Source organism: Fragaria vesca, linkage group LG5 (assembly GCF_000184155.1).
Source record: "Fragaria vesca subsp. vesca linkage group LG5, FraVesHawaii_1.0, whole genome shotgun sequence".
Taxonomy (NCBI): domain Eukaryota; kingdom Viridiplantae; phylum Streptophyta; class Magnoliopsida; order Rosales; family Rosaceae; genus Fragaria; species Fragaria vesca.
Genome location: NC_020495.1, coordinates 9,847,077 through 9,863,322, shown reverse-complemented (window position 1 = coordinate 9,863,322; position 16,246 = coordinate 9,847,077). Strand labels below are relative to the sequence as shown.

At 39.2% G+C, this 16,246-nt stretch overlaps 3 protein-coding genes across 3 annotated transcripts; 1 reads left to right on the top strand and 2 right to left on the bottom strand.

The window, feature by feature from the left end:
• Positions 1–3,112: 3,112 nt before the first annotated feature.
• LOC101300536 (mitogen-activated protein kinase kinase 5-like) lies at positions 3,113–4,329 on the bottom strand. Its single transcript, XM_004299460.1, has one exon. It carries the CDS (start codon positions 4,273–4,275, stop codon positions 3,298–3,300), a length of 978 nt encoding a protein of 325 aa, XP_004299508.1. The 5' UTR covers positions 4,276–4,329; the 3' UTR covers positions 3,113–3,297.
• Positions 4,330–9,196: 4,867 nt separating this feature from the next.
• LOC101314573 (potassium channel SKOR-like) lies at positions 9,197–14,032 on the top strand. Its single transcript, XM_004301191.1, has 11 exons — positions 9,197–9,495; positions 9,974–10,262; positions 10,810–11,149; positions 11,242–11,537; positions 11,689–11,769; positions 11,887–11,985; positions 12,336–12,560; positions 12,654–12,842; positions 12,934–13,009; positions 13,141–13,435; positions 13,816–14,032. The coding sequence occupies exons 1-11, from the start codon at positions 9,197–9,199 to the stop codon at positions 13,937–13,939; spliced, it is 2,313 nt and encodes a 770-aa protein (XP_004301239.1). The 3' UTR covers positions 13,940–14,032.
• A 701-nt stretch (positions 14,033–14,733) lies between these two features.
• Positions 14,734–16,230, bottom strand: LOC101314284. Its single transcript, XM_004301190.1, has one exon. The coding sequence runs from the start codon at positions 16,228–16,230 to the stop codon at positions 14,734–14,736; it is 1,497 nt and encodes a 498-aa protein (XP_004301238.1).
• Between the last annotated feature and the right edge of the window lie 16 nt (positions 16,231–16,246).

Sequence of the window (16,246 nt, the reverse complement as noted above, 5' to 3'; positions counted from 1 at the left end):
TAGTCATTGTGTATGAGGATATATATGTCATTTAATAATTCACAATAGAGTGAGGTCTAGTGAGCAAATTTGGAGGTCCTAATAGCCGCACTCAATCATTAAGATTATGGTCTGAGTTAACAAAATTTAAAATATATATATATAAATAGAAAAAGAGTAAAACAAATATAAAGAAAAGAGAAAATGGAGAAAACCCGAAATCACCCTTTGAAAATTAAGAAATTACATAGAGTTAACGGCGTTACTGACGTTAGGTACTAAAAATGTGTTGTGATTCTAATGTTATGTACCTTTATCATTGTTTTGAAACTTGAAACACCAAAATTAGGAGTTGATCATTTGTCATGTACTTTTTTATTAAAATTTTCCCTCTAAGATAATCAAGTTAGGTCACCCTGAAGCCTGACTGCGGATACCTGCGGGTTTAAAAGATATAAAACATTGGGCCAGTGGGTATTGACTACACTCGGTTTATAATCTTTATGGGTTAATGGGTTACCCGCCTCCGAATTAAATACTATCCTTAAAAGTTATCAATGGAACATGAAAAAAGTAGGTTGTATGAGAAGAGTTGTCTGATCGCCAAAGAGTGGAAATGGACAACCGGTAGTGCTAGGATTTGAGGAGAAATTTTTCAGTGCTACGGGAGGACCACGTGATAGTCTGGCTAAATACCCATGAATGTCATTTCACAAAAAGTAGAAAATATTAGTTGATATTTTAGTTGTAAAAAATCCACATGTCTAAATTTAATTGAAATATAAAACCACGTCAGACTGCCACGTGGGCCTCCAGTAACATTTAAAATTTCTCAGATTTGAGAGAACACAAAGGACTACGACATATGTAACTCAATTCCCTCTTCTATATATTTTACCATACAAGCTTATTGGGCCTACTCATTAAATGTAATTGATTTGCTATCATCACTTTCGGTCCAGTCCAACAAGATTTTGTCCTAAGTAGGCTCAACAAGATCATTTGATATCTAAAATATTTGGAGATACTATATATTGGAATTATGGATGATTCTATGATGTGAGAATCCATAAAATACTGTGGGATATGTTATCTTCTTGTATAAATTAAGTAGATCGCGATTAACTAAGATCAATGGAGGATCCGATCAAATTCTTCTCTATACAGTAGTGTATCATCACTATCATGAATATTCTAGTTTTTCTTGGATAACTTGAAGAGATTAAAACATTGATTGTAATTTAAGGTGTAAATTTCATTCTGAACAAAAAAAAAATACGGATCTTCAAAACGTTAGGGATTTAATATCTTGTAAATGTAATCAAATTATCTCATAAACAAATCTGTATGAAGTTATGAATCACAAAGTGACCGGGTTCGATGGCTTTTGGTCTCAAATGTCCCCATTGGAGTGGCCCGTATGGCTAACTAACTAGTTAGAAGGTGACATGATGCGTTATGATTTGATGCATGGCCCCTCTAGCGAGGCAGAGAGATATCGATGGAGCGCTCTGGTTCATGCATGACACAACCTACAAAGTTAGCTTGATTTTGACACACAGAACCGTAGTTATAAATACACATACCCACATAGGTCATCTCTTTTGGATTTAGGACGAATCGTATGTGCCTTCGATTGATCACCGAAGGTGTCCCGAAACATCTATCTCAAATCTCAGCCCACTTTCGTGCTACTCTAGCTAGCTCATCTAGTCATCTTCCACCCAAAACCAACTCTTACTTGGAGAGGCTCTCATTCTCATCACTGGCCAATTACATGTAGAATTGCAAACTGGGAGGCTTCGTAGAAGTAGAACCATCTCTCTCAAGTATTAACAAAACAACAACAAAAGCAAACCTAACTATGGTTAATAAATTGTTAATATAATTAGTATCCTTAAACAATAACCTACAATTATAAGCACGTTTAGTTTGGAGTTTGGACCTACATGCAGCAAATCATTGTGCTTCTTTCTCGTTAATAAAATCTAGGAATTGATGGTTGAATTGTAACTTGTAAGCAACGTATTGTATATTTCTTGCACGGTTTAGCCAAACTAGCTACCGACTGTTCTTATTCAATCATGGATAAATTTCAAACCAATAAAATTTGGCCAGTTTCCTGCCAGATTTTGTTCCATACCGCGCGCAATATGCAATTCAAATTTGATTGACTAGACTTAATCAAGTACGTAATACGTATGTCCATAAGTTACATTTTTAATCGGTGTCTTTCAATCATATTTGGGGAGAAACCAATTTCCTGACAAATTAATGAATTTTTTTTTTTGATTGAACAAATTAATGATTTAGCAAATTTAAGTCAAATATATTTCTAGCTGTATTTTTTGGTCCTTTCAGCTTCCCCCCTCAATTTGATCTTGTAGGTAATGGCTTTATCTGTGGTGTTTTCGTTGTAAGTTTGTTTCTTAATCGGAAAAATAAAAAAAAGTATGTCCATAAGTTGCTATCATTCTTGCCAATTTTTGACTTATAAATAAAACGTTTCCTAAACAAATCGATCGTAGAATTGATTTAAGTTGAACAATCTATTTATTTTTATTGATGACCATGTTGTAAAACGCATGATCAATAGGATAGAGTCTGACCACCACAGATAGTCAAGTCGATAATAATTATAAGAATTTAGATGTGAAACTTCGTGGCATGGTCTTTTTCTAGCTTTTCGTAGCTCGTCAACTTAGTAATTAAGTGTACATCTCTGAAACTCTGACCATTAGTCACTTACACAATCAGTTTAGTAGTTAGCTATCAGCTACCTCGATGCCTTGCATTCAAGAGCCGAAATAATTTAGAAATATCAGGAATTGTGACATTTGGAGTCCCATGATCCGGAACTCTTTCATATATCTAATAATTTTGTGAATCACTCATATGTATAATGTATCACCTTCATAGTTTGTAATATTTTAGCGTTTATTAAAGATATTTTTGTCATCGGTTCAACCAGAATTGTATCCTGAACCAGAGAATAATTTATCCTCAAGGATATTAGGGACGGATATTGGAGCTTGAGAACATGTTTCAGAAGCTATATATGAACTGTTTTTTCGATTGTTTTCCTTTGGGATAGTGTTTATCTCGATTCTTATACCATGGACAAAACGGAACATGATGAAGAAACAAGAACTCAAGATTAAAGAATCCGAATCCGGCAAGTATATACAATTGTTACTCAGTAATATCCTATAAACCAGAAATGTCCAAAAAGTTATGTCAAACCCGGCGACCCGACTACTAATTACAATCGGATTCCGCCGCGCGGATATTCGACACCAACAAACATGAACAAATCCTTCACCGAATCGATTTCGGATCTCTACAAACGAACGGGTGGGTCAAAAGCTGAGCCGCCGTCCACCTCTTCCCCGACTCCTTCTGCAAGCAACACTCCATAAAACTCCTAAACTCCTCCGACACTCCCTCCGGCAGCGCCGGTGGCTCCCCGAAGCATATGGCGCACATAAGGGTCGCCCAGTCGGGTCTTTGACCCGGAGGCAAGAACGGGAAGTGACCCATGTAAAGCTCCATGAGAGTCAAACCCAAGCTCCATATATCACTAGCGTAGCCGTTGTAGTTTCCACCGTACGTGTCGGGGTCGAACCTCTCGGGGCTCATGTAAGCGCAAGTCCCAACGTACGAGTTGCAGTTGTCGAGTGTTCGGCACAACATTTTGCTGACGCCGAAGTCGGCGACCTTGACCTCCATGTTGCTGTTGACTAACAGATTGGCCGGCTTGATGTCACGGTGGATGATCTTCTGACCGTGGAGGTAGTTGAGCCCGTTGAGGACTTGACGTGCAACGTGAACGAGCTTGGCCTCGGAGAACGTGCCTTGCTGTTTGAGCAAACTCTCTAACGTTCCCGAGTCCATGTACTCCATGAGAATCCACATGTCTCCGGTCGGCTTCTCGATTATGGCGTCGCAGTGGACGACGTGGGGGGAGTCCGTGCGGCGGAGGATTTCGATCTCGCGGTAGAGTTGGCGGCGGACGGTGGGGTCGGAGTCGCCTTTCACTATTTTCAGGGCGTAGTTAGCTCCCGTGCGCTTGTGGCGGACTTTGTAGACTGTGCCGCCGCTACCGTGGCCGAGGACCTCGAGTCTTTCGAGGTCGGAGGCGGATACCGCGGCGGAAGAGGAAGACGAGGAGGAGCAGTTGGCGGCGGCGACTACGGCGGCGGGAGGGAGAGGGAGAGTGAAACGTGGGCGACGCTCGGTGGGCTCCGGCAAGGGGAGGCTGAGGTTGAGCTGGCGGCGTTCCCGGATGAGAGCCATCGGAGTTGAGTGGGAGAAGAAGAGAGAAAGAGAGAGGGAGAGGTTAGGCCGGTTGGGATTAGATTGTGGAGGAGGTGAGGTGGTTATATATATAAGTGGGGATAAAAAAGCACGTGGGGACTAGATGAGCGGCCGGCTGGAGTGGAGTGGTGGGAGGAAGGTGGATGGATATGGAGGGGGAGTGGGTCCATTTGCTTTCCGATATATACAGAAAACTGAGTCGAGTGAGGGAGCGAGCTAGGGTAACGATGAAAAGGTGACGGGTGAGGTCCATTGTTGTTATTATTATTTTAGGGCTACTTGTTTAAAATAGACATGTGATTTAATTGCATGCCCTAGTGGATAGCCCGCCACTTTGGTATAAAATACCTATTTCTTGCTTATCAAACTTCCATTATTTTAATCAGATGAGTTCAAGGCAATGGATTACGTGCTCTTTCTCTCCCCATCACTCTAGCAAGTGGCTTTTGGATCATCGTCTACTCCAAACTCCAATATCATTAGTTAATTTGGTTCCTTTTTTGTTTTCATCAAAATAGATCTTGATTTGATTAAGAGAAAAAATAGAAATCAAGGGGCATTAAAACTAGTTGGTGAGCCTCTGGATTGGTTAAAGAGATTAATAATTTTGAGGTCTCCAAACAAAAAGACAGGCTAAAAAGCTAAAAGAAAACTAAATGAAGTCCAAAACAACCAATCTTAAAAGGAAATAAAGAAAAAATTCTCAAAGACCTGCAAGGAACTTCATTACTAGCTTGAAATAATTTTGACTCCGTTGTCTTAAACTAATCTTAATGTAAATCATAATTAATATGTAATTTTGATCACATGATCTTATCTTATGAGGTGTTTATTAAAACATAACTGTTGTTACAAAATTCGAGTTTCGATATAAACCGGAATCTTGATAAGCCATCAGCAGTATTTAAAAAAATTAGGTGCATGTGAATTTATGTTTGATTAATAAGCACCATGCTTTCGGGCGGAGACGGGGCATAGGTCTTTCTCTATTTCTTTTTTGGTATATATTTGTTCTTTTTTCATCTCCGTATCATTGAGTTTGGTGGGAGGGAGCCATGTATGATATCACGATTCCGTTTTGTGCGAGTAAACTATTAGAGGACCATTTGCCTTTTTCTTTTCTTGTTTGAATAGAAACCATTGCCTTTTTCTTTTGCAATGATTGATATTCAAATTAGTAAACTAATTACACACATTAGAGCTAGATATACATGCATGCAACAAGAGAATATCGATTGTTATATTAATTTTGGGTGTTCTAAATTTCCTCATATATAGATAAATTCGTTTCGGGTTGGTTTCTATAGTTATGAATAAGTTTAGCAGATCAAGTTGTGAATGACGGATTGAAGTGACTATACAGGTGTGCATTGAACTTGGTCGAAAATGATTTGGATAGTTGCCCTCCTATATATCTAGGCTCCTATATTGTGTCATCACATAGGTGGCCCTTTCCTCCATCGTATCCGACGTCATTGTTGCTCTACTGCTACATGATATGAGATAAGAAAATAGCTTAGGGCCTGCTTGCTAATATTTGATCACATCCCATATTTATTTTACTCATTTTTCCTTCTTCTTTTTTTGAGGTCTTGTACCGCAGTGCGATTTTATATTACAAATTATGTACATGATATATCATATAGAAAAATCATATTAGGTGTGTTTTGAGAGATGATTTCATATCTCTCTCTCTCTCTCTCAACCACCAACTGAATCTTCTTCTACAATTTCGCCATGCCACCAACTTGCCAATCGTCGGATCGCTACAGATCATGCAAGTTACGATGTCGGTTTCGACAGCCAGATACCCAGCGAATCCCTAGCTCAATTCCTATCCACGACGATTTCCAGATTATGTTGCTTTGTCGGAGGGCTCGGCTGGGCCACTGAAAACGATCGATGCGCTCGAGAAGGCCTCTGCTCACTTTGGCGAGATCATTGAATCAAAGGTTCGTTAGTCGTAGAGATCGGAATGGATCATATCTGTTTTCTCTCATCTCTTCTTTGTGATTTGTGTTTGTATGAGGGACGCGACGGTGATCATAGCTTGTATATGTGTGTTTGTCCTTTTGCTGCTACTGTTGAGATTGGAAGGGTAATTTGCTACTGCTGTGGTTTGTTTGAACGGTAAATTAATTGTTACCGTTGGTCTTGAGATTTGTTAGAAGGGTAATTTTCTACTACTATTAGAAGGGTAAATTTACAGATGAGTAGTAAAATTTAACAATAGCAGCTCTGGAGTCGACAACAAGAGCAGTAGCAGATTCTAAATAGATAGTAGCAGGTTTGTGGTTTTGGAGAATTGTCGGAAAAAATTGCAATTTCATCGACAGTAGCACATTTCTGGACGATAGTAGCAGTAAATAGTAGTAAAGGGTATTCTGGTAAAATACATAGTGACAGATAACATGTGGACATTAATTTGTTAATTTTTGTTTTTAAATGTGTAAAATAATGTGTAAATGATTTATTTGTAAACTGAAATTTAATTAGTAACTAATATATAGTTTATTATAATTAAAATCGGTAACCCAAAATATCTTCTAACGGTTTTTAACATTCCGCAATAATGTTCTCCAACAACTTTATTCCACCACCCTAGAAATTAAGGTAATATATATAGTTTTTGCTAAGTGATCAACAAAGTTAAATAAAACAACAAATTAATTAAGGTAGTGAAATATTGTGTAATCATATATTATTTTTTATTGAAATGAGCAATAAGTCCATAATATTAGTACTAAATGAATATTTACCATATATTATATTGTGCGCTATATAATATATTGTCATTGTCAAATTGACAAATTAACAATGAGTTGCATGTAAAGTAGAGGATGACAAAATTGACAATGCAATTATGCAAGAGGCAAGATAGTCACCACTCTCGTTTGTTTGTTTATATATATGATGAGTGGTTATAAGTATCTAAAGAATATAGAAAATAAACATGTTTATAAATGACAAAGATGGGCGAGCTAGCTATCCTTTTATAAATGACGTAAATAATTTAGGTATTACGTTGTGAGTTGATGATGACAATATGCAGTAGTATTATGGTGGCAAGCCATGAAGCTCCCAATTAACGTGCAACAAGCTGGACGTTGCTATCGCATATCTGGTTCATCGGGAAGAAGACGAGAATGGGATTTTTGTTTTACATTTTGCACCATATATATAAAGTGATTATTTTGTCCAAAAAAGAAAACATAACAAATTTGTCATCACTTGGTGATCGAGCTAGCTGTTGCTTCGCTGTGTACTTCCTATTTTCCATTAATCGATTGTGACTTTGATGCGTCATGCGTGATAAAACTGATAATGCTGGTTATGTCAACAAGTCGTCAAGTCCTACGTAGTACGTATACTTGTCTTCCTTCTTGGTTGAGACTTGACGGCTTACGATTTTCTTGGTTGACTGCGGCTTACGATTTTCTTGTTTCCGTGAATAAGGCTTGGGTTTGGGCACTCCTATTGGGCTCAGCCCTAGGTATTGTCTTATTTTCTGTTTTTACTTATTGCTTTAGTTAAGTTACGTTTTTAGCGAGCAATAAGAGCCTATGTTATATGTAGGGCTTGTCTGGCTTTGTGCCTCGGTTGCACTCAATGTGCCTTTGTCTGTTCTCAAATGATCGTTTTCGCCTAGCTAATGGTATGGTAAAACTGAGTGATGTCGGATTTATTCTCTAACTATACTTTTGGTAATTATGTTTGGCAGTATCGTCGAATTATATTTATGTTATGCTACGGAGATCTACTTTTTGTTTCAGAACTATGTAGCACGCGCGTCCACCACAAGTCGCTTACCCAAACTCGTATTGAATTTTTAGCTGCATGCAGTACGAGGCTAGCTGAGTTTTATTGGAAGAATCCTCGCTGAAGATGAAGACATACAGATCGACATGAGAAAGGGAAAGGGAAAAGGTCCACTCTTTCTGAATGGAAGGTTTAAGAGGAGACTGAAAAATATTCCATATCTTCTTCTTCTTCTTCTCCTTTAACAAGGAAAGAATTTGTAACAGGAAATGGTATAATTAGGAAATCAAGGACGTTAATATCATGAGCTGGGACTGCTGGGTTTTGGATTTAAATCATACAATAACAGAACCAAGATTCAAATAGATTATGGTTCTAACCTCTCCAGTTGATGTCGTTATATGTGAGGTTTTAACGGGTCACTCAAATTAACGTTGTAAATAACACTGCATAAAATTTTATTTGCGTTAATCAATCAAGAGTTGCGTCTTCTCTGCAAAGATCTATGAATTCTTATAAGGCATATATGGTTCCGCAATAAGATTTATGCGATATGCTACTCAGATCGATCCTCTTCCTCCGACAACAGCTAGTGTACGTCCCTTCCATTTGAATTCATTGTCAGTATATATAAATTCGTTTACATCCGTCAAGTCCTCTAGCTAGCTAGCCTCTCATCATTAACTATTTCTCTTCCATCGATCTTTTAGTTTCGTTTTTGAAGAATCTTATATTCTTATTGTTCATTGGAATGGATGCTTAGATGCTCTTAAAAAAAAGATTTGGATTCCTAAAGATTAAAGCTGAAAAAAGGAAAGAATATCAAACGAAGGAAAGTGAATGAATTTACGTTTTAATTAGGTTTAACTCCTTATCTGATTAATTGGCCGGATTAAATCAAAGCTATTAGTACCCCTGGGATTCTTTTTGTCACCACAATTAAAGAGTGTACCCTATTTAGAAATTCTGGCACAGATAGATAAAATACAGCTAGCAATCTTTAAACATATTGGACATGGCACTTAATTATTTAACTTTCTGTCAATTTGTTGTTTGCTTCTTCATTATATATAGCTTGGTCTGGAGTCTGGACAATAATACAATATTTTCAGTCGGAGACTCGACCTGAAAGATAAAAAAAATGCATGGAGCTCATGAAAGGAGAATATCGTCGGGAGGGGAAAACGATCACCGCCACCACGACTCCTCTGACGATGAAGGATTTGAGGTGGAGGACGACGAGCTCATCATGAGGTCTTCGTCAAGACCGAACTGGTGGAAAAGGCGGTTCTCTTTGAAGAGGAGTGAGTCCAGCACTAATGGTACCACTGCTGATCAGAGTACTCATGCCGTGGCCAATGCAAGCAGAAGTGGAACATCATCGTCATCATCAGCCTCTGGTTCGCTTTTCCGTCGAATGGTCATTCATCCCGATAACTGGTACGCTCCTATAGTTATTAGTTAATCGATTTTTCCTTGCTCGCTATACTACGTGTTATTAATTATTACTAGCTTTTTACCTGTGCAAACTCACAATCATGTTCTCCGTTAGCATTAAGCTTATAAAGGGTTTCCACTTCGCTGTGCTCGAAATCCGATTTATGCCATGCCGATTTTTGACATCTTCCACCTGATAAAACTGGTTCTTGATTAGCTAGGTTTAAGGCGTGATTTAGTTCAGATAGATGGCATCTCACTAAACATGTGGTGTAGGATCATTTAGGATGAGTATACTTATCATCAGGAAAGTACTATTATGCACGAGAACGTTCATGTTCATCAGCTTTTCCTGGACGAGAATGTGACTCTATTAATTAAGCCCATATCACCAAAAGTTTCTCTGGGTTGGGCTCATCATATTTGTGGCCCAAGACAGATAAAACCCTCAGGGAGGTGAATTTGACTGTTACGCGCGCAGGTGGTACGTGGGTTGGACGCATTTCATTTTGTTATGGGCAGTCTACTCCTCCTTCTTCACACCTCTGGAGTTCGGATTCTTCAGAGGTCTGCCGGAGAATCTGTTCATGCTCGACAGCGTCGGTCAGCTAGCCTTTCTCATCGATATCACCGTCCGCTTCTTCGTGGCCTACCGTGACTTCCATTCCCATCGCATTGTCTACGATCGCCACCTCATCGCTCTCCGGTACCTCAAATCTCGCTTCGTCGTCGATCTCCTTGGTTGCCTCCCCTGGGATGCCATCTACAAGGTATGTATGTTTTTCATTCTATTTTTAATTTTTTTTATTAACCGCCGTTGATATATTTATTTAAATAAGAGAAAACTATGTTGCATTCACACGGACTCTTGACACGGCGACACGGCGACATGAAGACATGTAGACATAACTAAACCTAAAACCTAATATCTTACATGGCTTAGACAGGGCAAAACCCAAAAACGTAAGATCCGTGTTTGGTGTGTCAGGCACTTTGCCACTCCATTATTCTGGATAATGTCCTTATAGCCAATGAATGGTAAATTTAAGGAGTTGAAATCCACTCTCCAAATTATAATCCACACTTTTATTTTATATTTTTAGTCATTATTTTTCATAAGAAGACAAAAGTTAAGTCACTAAAGACAAAATTTAAATTAACAAAAATAGAAAGTGAGAGTGTGGATTACAATTTGAGGAGAGTGGATTTCACTTTCCTAAATTTAAATTGTTAGAATACATGCTAATAAACATTCTATGACAATGTAGATGGAATTGGACATTGTTTTAGTTTGAACCATTGAGTACGTCTGTGCAGGCCTCTGGGAGAGAAGAGTGGGTGAGGTACTTATTGTGGATACGGCTAAGCCGGGCACAGAGAGTGACCGAGTTTTTTGAGAAACTGGAGAAAGATATCAGAATCAATTACCTGTTTACTAGAATTGCCAAACTTTTTGTTGTTGAACTTTATAGCACACACACAGCTGCTTGCATATTTTACTATCTGGCTACTACTATGCCTCCATCAAGGGAAGGTTACACATGGATTGGGAGTTTGAAGATGGGTGACTATAGCTATGCGCATTTCAGAGAGATTGATCTTTGGAAGCGTTACATAACATCGCTCTATTTTGCAGTTGTTACCATGGCTACTGTTGGTAATTTAAGCTTCTAAGCTCACTTGTCTCTGTATAACTTGATAAGTATATATGCTATAACTTACTGATTGTATTCCATGATGCAATTTCAGGTTATGGAGACGTACATGCGGTGAATGCGAGGGAGATGATATTCATCATGTTTTATGTGTCCTTTGATATGATTCTTGGTGCTTATCTGCTCGGTAACATAGCGGCGTTGATAGTGAAAGGATCAAAAACAGAGAAGTTTAGGGACAAGATGACTGACCTTATCAAATACATGAGTAGAAACAGTATTGATAGAGGGATAAGTAAGGAAATTAAAAACCATTTGAGATTACAGTATGACCGCAGCTACACCGAAGCTGCTGTTCTTCAGGATATTCCTGCCTCTATTCGCAGTAAGGTATTGATCACCCTTTAAGTTCATAAGGCCTAATGTTACATATACTCAAGCAGGCTGAAATTGTGGATATAGCATTTAAGCAAAGAATGTGATCCTTAGAATCGGTTTGTTATTTGTTAGAATTGATACATTATTGGTTTCTTTACTGCAGATTTCACAGAAATTGTATGAGCCATACATCAAAGAAGTTCATCTTTTTAAAGGGTGCTCTACAGGATTCATAAAACAGATTGTAAGCCACTGCTCTTCAGTAATTTTTGGCATTTTATTTTTATAACCACCTTAAATCATTCTGCACTATCGGTTTCTTTTAGAGGAAAGAACTGTAATTATGCTACTCGTTTATCAGGCAACAAGGATTCATGAGGAGTTTTTTCTTCCAGAAGAAGTTATTATAGAGCAGGGGGATGTAGTTGATCACCTATATATAGTATGCCATGGTGAACTGGTATTGTGAACATCCCTTTCATTTTCCCTCAACTTTTATTTTATTTTATACTTTTGATTTAAAACCTAGCTATCTGCATCTTATGCGCTGTTGTCAAATTTAATAGTTACTCTGGTCCAAACTTAGTAGCTGCTTTCAATTACATATAACTATATGCATAAATCTATGCATACATGCAACCATGCTCAAACATATATACCCTTCTCTGTTTGCCTGTGTGCAACTGTGCATCTATAAGATACATTCAGTACTAGATTAGTTTACCTTTTTATGAAATCTGAAGGTTAAAGGAAACTATACTATGCTTATTTTCGAACCAATAGGCCTAATAGATTCAAGACTCATTGTAGGAAAAGCAGGGAAGCAGAGAAGATGATGACAATGATGAGCCCCTTGAGCGTTTGAAAACCTATAGCTCATTTGGAGAGGTTTCTTTTCTTTGCAACACTCCCCAACCGTATGCTGTTCAGGTTTGCGAACTGTGTAGAGTTTTACGACTTGATAGACAGTCCTTCAGAGAAATCCTGGAGATATATTTCTTAGATGGCCGGCTTATCTTGGATAACCTGCTTGAGGTAAATATACTTGACATTGTAGTAGTCTTCATTTCTCACTTCCACCCATAATCCAAATGTATAATGTAATTAGCTTTGCTTCTCAACTCACAGGGAAAAGACTGGAATACTCGGAAAAAGCTTTTGGAATCAGATATCACTCTATACATTGGAAAACATGAAATGGAGTTGGTTATGAAAGTAAACTGCGCTGCTTATGATGGAGATTTTTATCGAGTAAAACGTTTGATTGGAGCTGGTGTAGATCCAAATAAGGTGGATTATGCTGGAAGATCCCCCTTGGTATGAATCCAAATGACTAATATATATGTGTAGTCACTAAATTGCTTTACATTCTCGTGAGACTCTCTCAATGTTTATCTTTTTCGAACAGCATGTTGCTGCATCAAAAGGGTATGAAGATATTACTCGTTTTCTTATTGAAAAAGGGGGAGACGTCAAGATGTCAGGTAACCTTTTAACAAATTCTCTAAAGAATTTCAAACAGATCAGGTATGATCTGAAGGAAATCACACTAGTACGTTAATAGCACAATAGAAATATAATGTTGACTAACTTTCTGTATTACTTGCTGTACCAGATAAGTTTGGGAACACTCCCTTGCTTGAAGCCATCAAAAATGGGCATGATCAAGTTGCTTCTCTACTTGTTCAGGCAGGGGCATCACTTACTATTGAAGATGCTGGTGATTTTCTCTGCGCTACTGTGGCAAGGAGGGATTTGGACCTCGTGAAAAGGCTTTTAGCTAATGACATGAACCCTAATGCAAAAAATTACGATCAGAGATCACCACTACATATAGCTGCTTCAGAAGGGTTGTATACAACGGCAGAGTTACTATTAGAAGCAGGAGCGAGTGTTCTATCAAATGACAGGTACAATCTGAATATTCATCTTGTTTGTCAGATAATTATAACTTCTAACTGATGTCCTGGTCTCTGAAACTAAGCAAACTTTGAAGTATGACAAAAATGGGGAGTTGTGGTCAGCAACCAACTCTTATTAATTCTTGTGCCTCAAATTACTATGTCCTGAAACCTTAGAATCTCAGCTGCTTATGCATTGGGTACTGTGGCTTATCCTTTTGATAGGAATTGATAGCAGTGTTTTAAGAATATAAACAAGCTCCAATAATAACATAGCAACCAATAATCGTACTCGCGTACAATTTTCTGTAAAAGCGCAAGAAGTACTGCGAAGGAGTTTGTACAGCAACATGTTTAACCTTTTATTGTATGTACTTGCTGAATTGCAGATGGGGGAAAACTCCACTTGATGAAGCCCGCATAGGTGGAAACAAGAAACTGATGCAATTGCTCGAATCTACAAGACTTTCTCAGTTGTCAGAGTTCTCTGATGGTTCTCAAGTAGTCAGTTAGGTTTGTAAACTCACTTAACTGTATTATAATGCAGACTCTTCTAACTGCTTAATTACCTGTTGATGTGATCATCTGTGAGGCAATGGAGGCTTGAAGAAAGAAAAAAAATGAAAATAGATCGAAGTAAGTTTCTAGATAGCTTGTAGTGAATTTACATTATTACTGTACGTATGGAGCAGAAGACAGAAGTATCCACGTCTGTAGCTAGTTCTCTAGTCGCAAATGTGCTTCATTAAGTTAATTAAGATCACGATTCGATTAGAATTATTAGCTGTATCTTAGATGAGGAAGAAAATCAAGAAATCCATCTTCACTGCGGTTATAACTGAAGGCCGCAGAGTCACTAATATTGTTCCTCTTAAATATGAACTTTGCTATCACGACTCACGAATGAGGTGAACTTGTGTGATTAATATGGTATCATGCAACCTTTGGTAAAGAAGTCGAGTACCCTTCAGTTTGGGTTGGCAGCCTACCCTTGTGTTTGATGAACCTGATCTCAGCCTCAGACAAAGATCGATATACTTGAACACTCTCAAGAAACCAAGAACGTAAAACGAAACAGAGATTTTATTAATCAACAACGTACATTGCATAACAATGAAAATCCAAAGCAACAAACACCAATCAAACCCCTAGCTAGCTGGTTGCAGCCGTTGATCTGTGTTAGCACACGCAACAAGCTTGCCTTTATTAGCTTCATGACAAGAAAACCAAAAGCAATAATTAAGAAAGCAACAAATCATGCGATTGATTTACTACCAATCAATCAATCGGATAGCTAGGATGATCGATCACAGTGGTGTTTGGTCGGACTCGGTGTGGATGTCGAAGCAATTGACGCCTCTGAAAACGCCATCAGCCTTTTCACTGGTGATAATTTGGCCGTTTTGGAGATAGTCTGTCTGAACGTAAGAGTAAGGGACGTCACAATGACCCCTTGTGGCAAGTTTGCTCACAGTCAGCCTATGCTTTCCCCTCACTGTATACACATCCGACTCCGAGATATCATGTCCCTGCGTCTTTGCTTCTCCCCAAGTGTATGATCCGCCAAACGACGCCGACATTTCGACGGAGACACTAGAGATGAATGGAATCGCTTCCACCTCGATCGAGACCGAAACACCCACCGTCCACGTATTGCTGGCCTCCCAGTTAGTAGTGACATCATTTCTGTAGGTGAGCGTGACCGTTTTAGAGATCTCATGGTCGTCATGGTTATCGTGTGTGAACCTGTCTAACGCGACGGGGGCCAAGTTGTAGATCCTGGCATCGTCGAGGCGGTAATTCATGGAGATGGTCCTTTTGATAACAGCCTCATGCATCTCCAGTTTTGTGTCTTCTGTAATACTACTTGCGTTAGCTATGAACTCCTCAGGCTCTTCAACGATGTAGAGAGTGACACCTCTACGGCAGAACTTGTGCGTAGAAAAGTGTTTGAGAGCGATCACATTATCTTCAACCTTGACCGGCAAAAACCATGCTGTATTGAGATCTAGACTGGTTCCGGATCCAACCGTTCCATTCATTGCAAGACTATTAAACCACCAAGGAATAGTACCCCAGTAAAGCCCATCGGAATGCTTAAAGCCCTTAATGCGAACATATCCATCTGCAAAGGATTCGACCTCCATTGCCACACCTTCCTCCCCAATGTCAGTGGAGTTGAATCTCAGCTGTTTAGTACTTGGATCCGCCTTTAGATATTTTCCATTGTTGCCTTTGAATGCAACATACTTTGGCAGCACCACCAAGGACGCCCAATTCAGGACTTCGAAGAGATCATAGTTGCCGTTATAAGGCTTGTCGGACATGGGGAACAAGCATTCTTTGAAGTCCTCATGAGGGGTGAACTGCATGACATAGCGTCCAAGCTGGACGTGGCGCAGCCGGATGACTGCCTTGGTGTCCTTATCGCTATCTGCCGGTGTTTCTAGCACAGGCTCGAACAGTGTGCATGTCCAGTGGGTTTGATCTTCCACCTTTTTGTCACCACCGGCTACAATCCAGTGGTGGTCGATGTCCCACCTCCTCAAGTATTTGTTGTTGTAGCAGCACCGGATATGCACCATCCCCTTCGTGGCGCCGCCATCCGCCGCCTCCACTTCAAACTTGGCTCTGGGCTCCTGCACAACATCGGTTGTTGTGAACCGCACAAAGCCCTGCCTCTCACCTTCTTCACTTTGGAACCGCATGTACTTGCTGTTGTTCACAGACTTGAGAGCAAAAGACTTGCCAAGCAGTGATGCTTGTAACACATTGACTCCTTGAATCTCTTCTCCACCAGCCATGATATCGAATTATCGA

Excerpts from the sequence above, each read along its gene's own strand:
- LOC101300536 (XM_004299460.1), bottom strand. The coding sequence starts at position 4,275 with ATGGCTCTCATCCGGGAACGCCGCCAGCTCAACCTCAGCCTCCCCTTG.
- LOC101314284 (XM_004301190.1), bottom strand. The coding sequence starts at position 16,230 with ATGGCTGGTGGAGAAGAGATTCAAGGAGTCAATGTGTTACAAGCATCA.
- LOC101314573 (XM_004301191.1), top strand. The coding sequence starts at position 9,197 with ATGCATGGAGCTCATGAAAGGAGAATATCGTCGGGAGGGGAAAACGAT. Across the intron at positions 11,538-11,688 it reads CTGCCTCTATTCGCAGTAAG|ATTTCACAGAAATTGTATGA; the intron begins GTATTGATCACC and ends TCTTTACTGCAG. Across the intron at positions 12,561-12,653 it reads TCTTGGATAACCTGCTTGAG|GGAAAAGACTGGAATACTCG; the intron begins GTAAATATACTT and ends CTCAACTCACAG.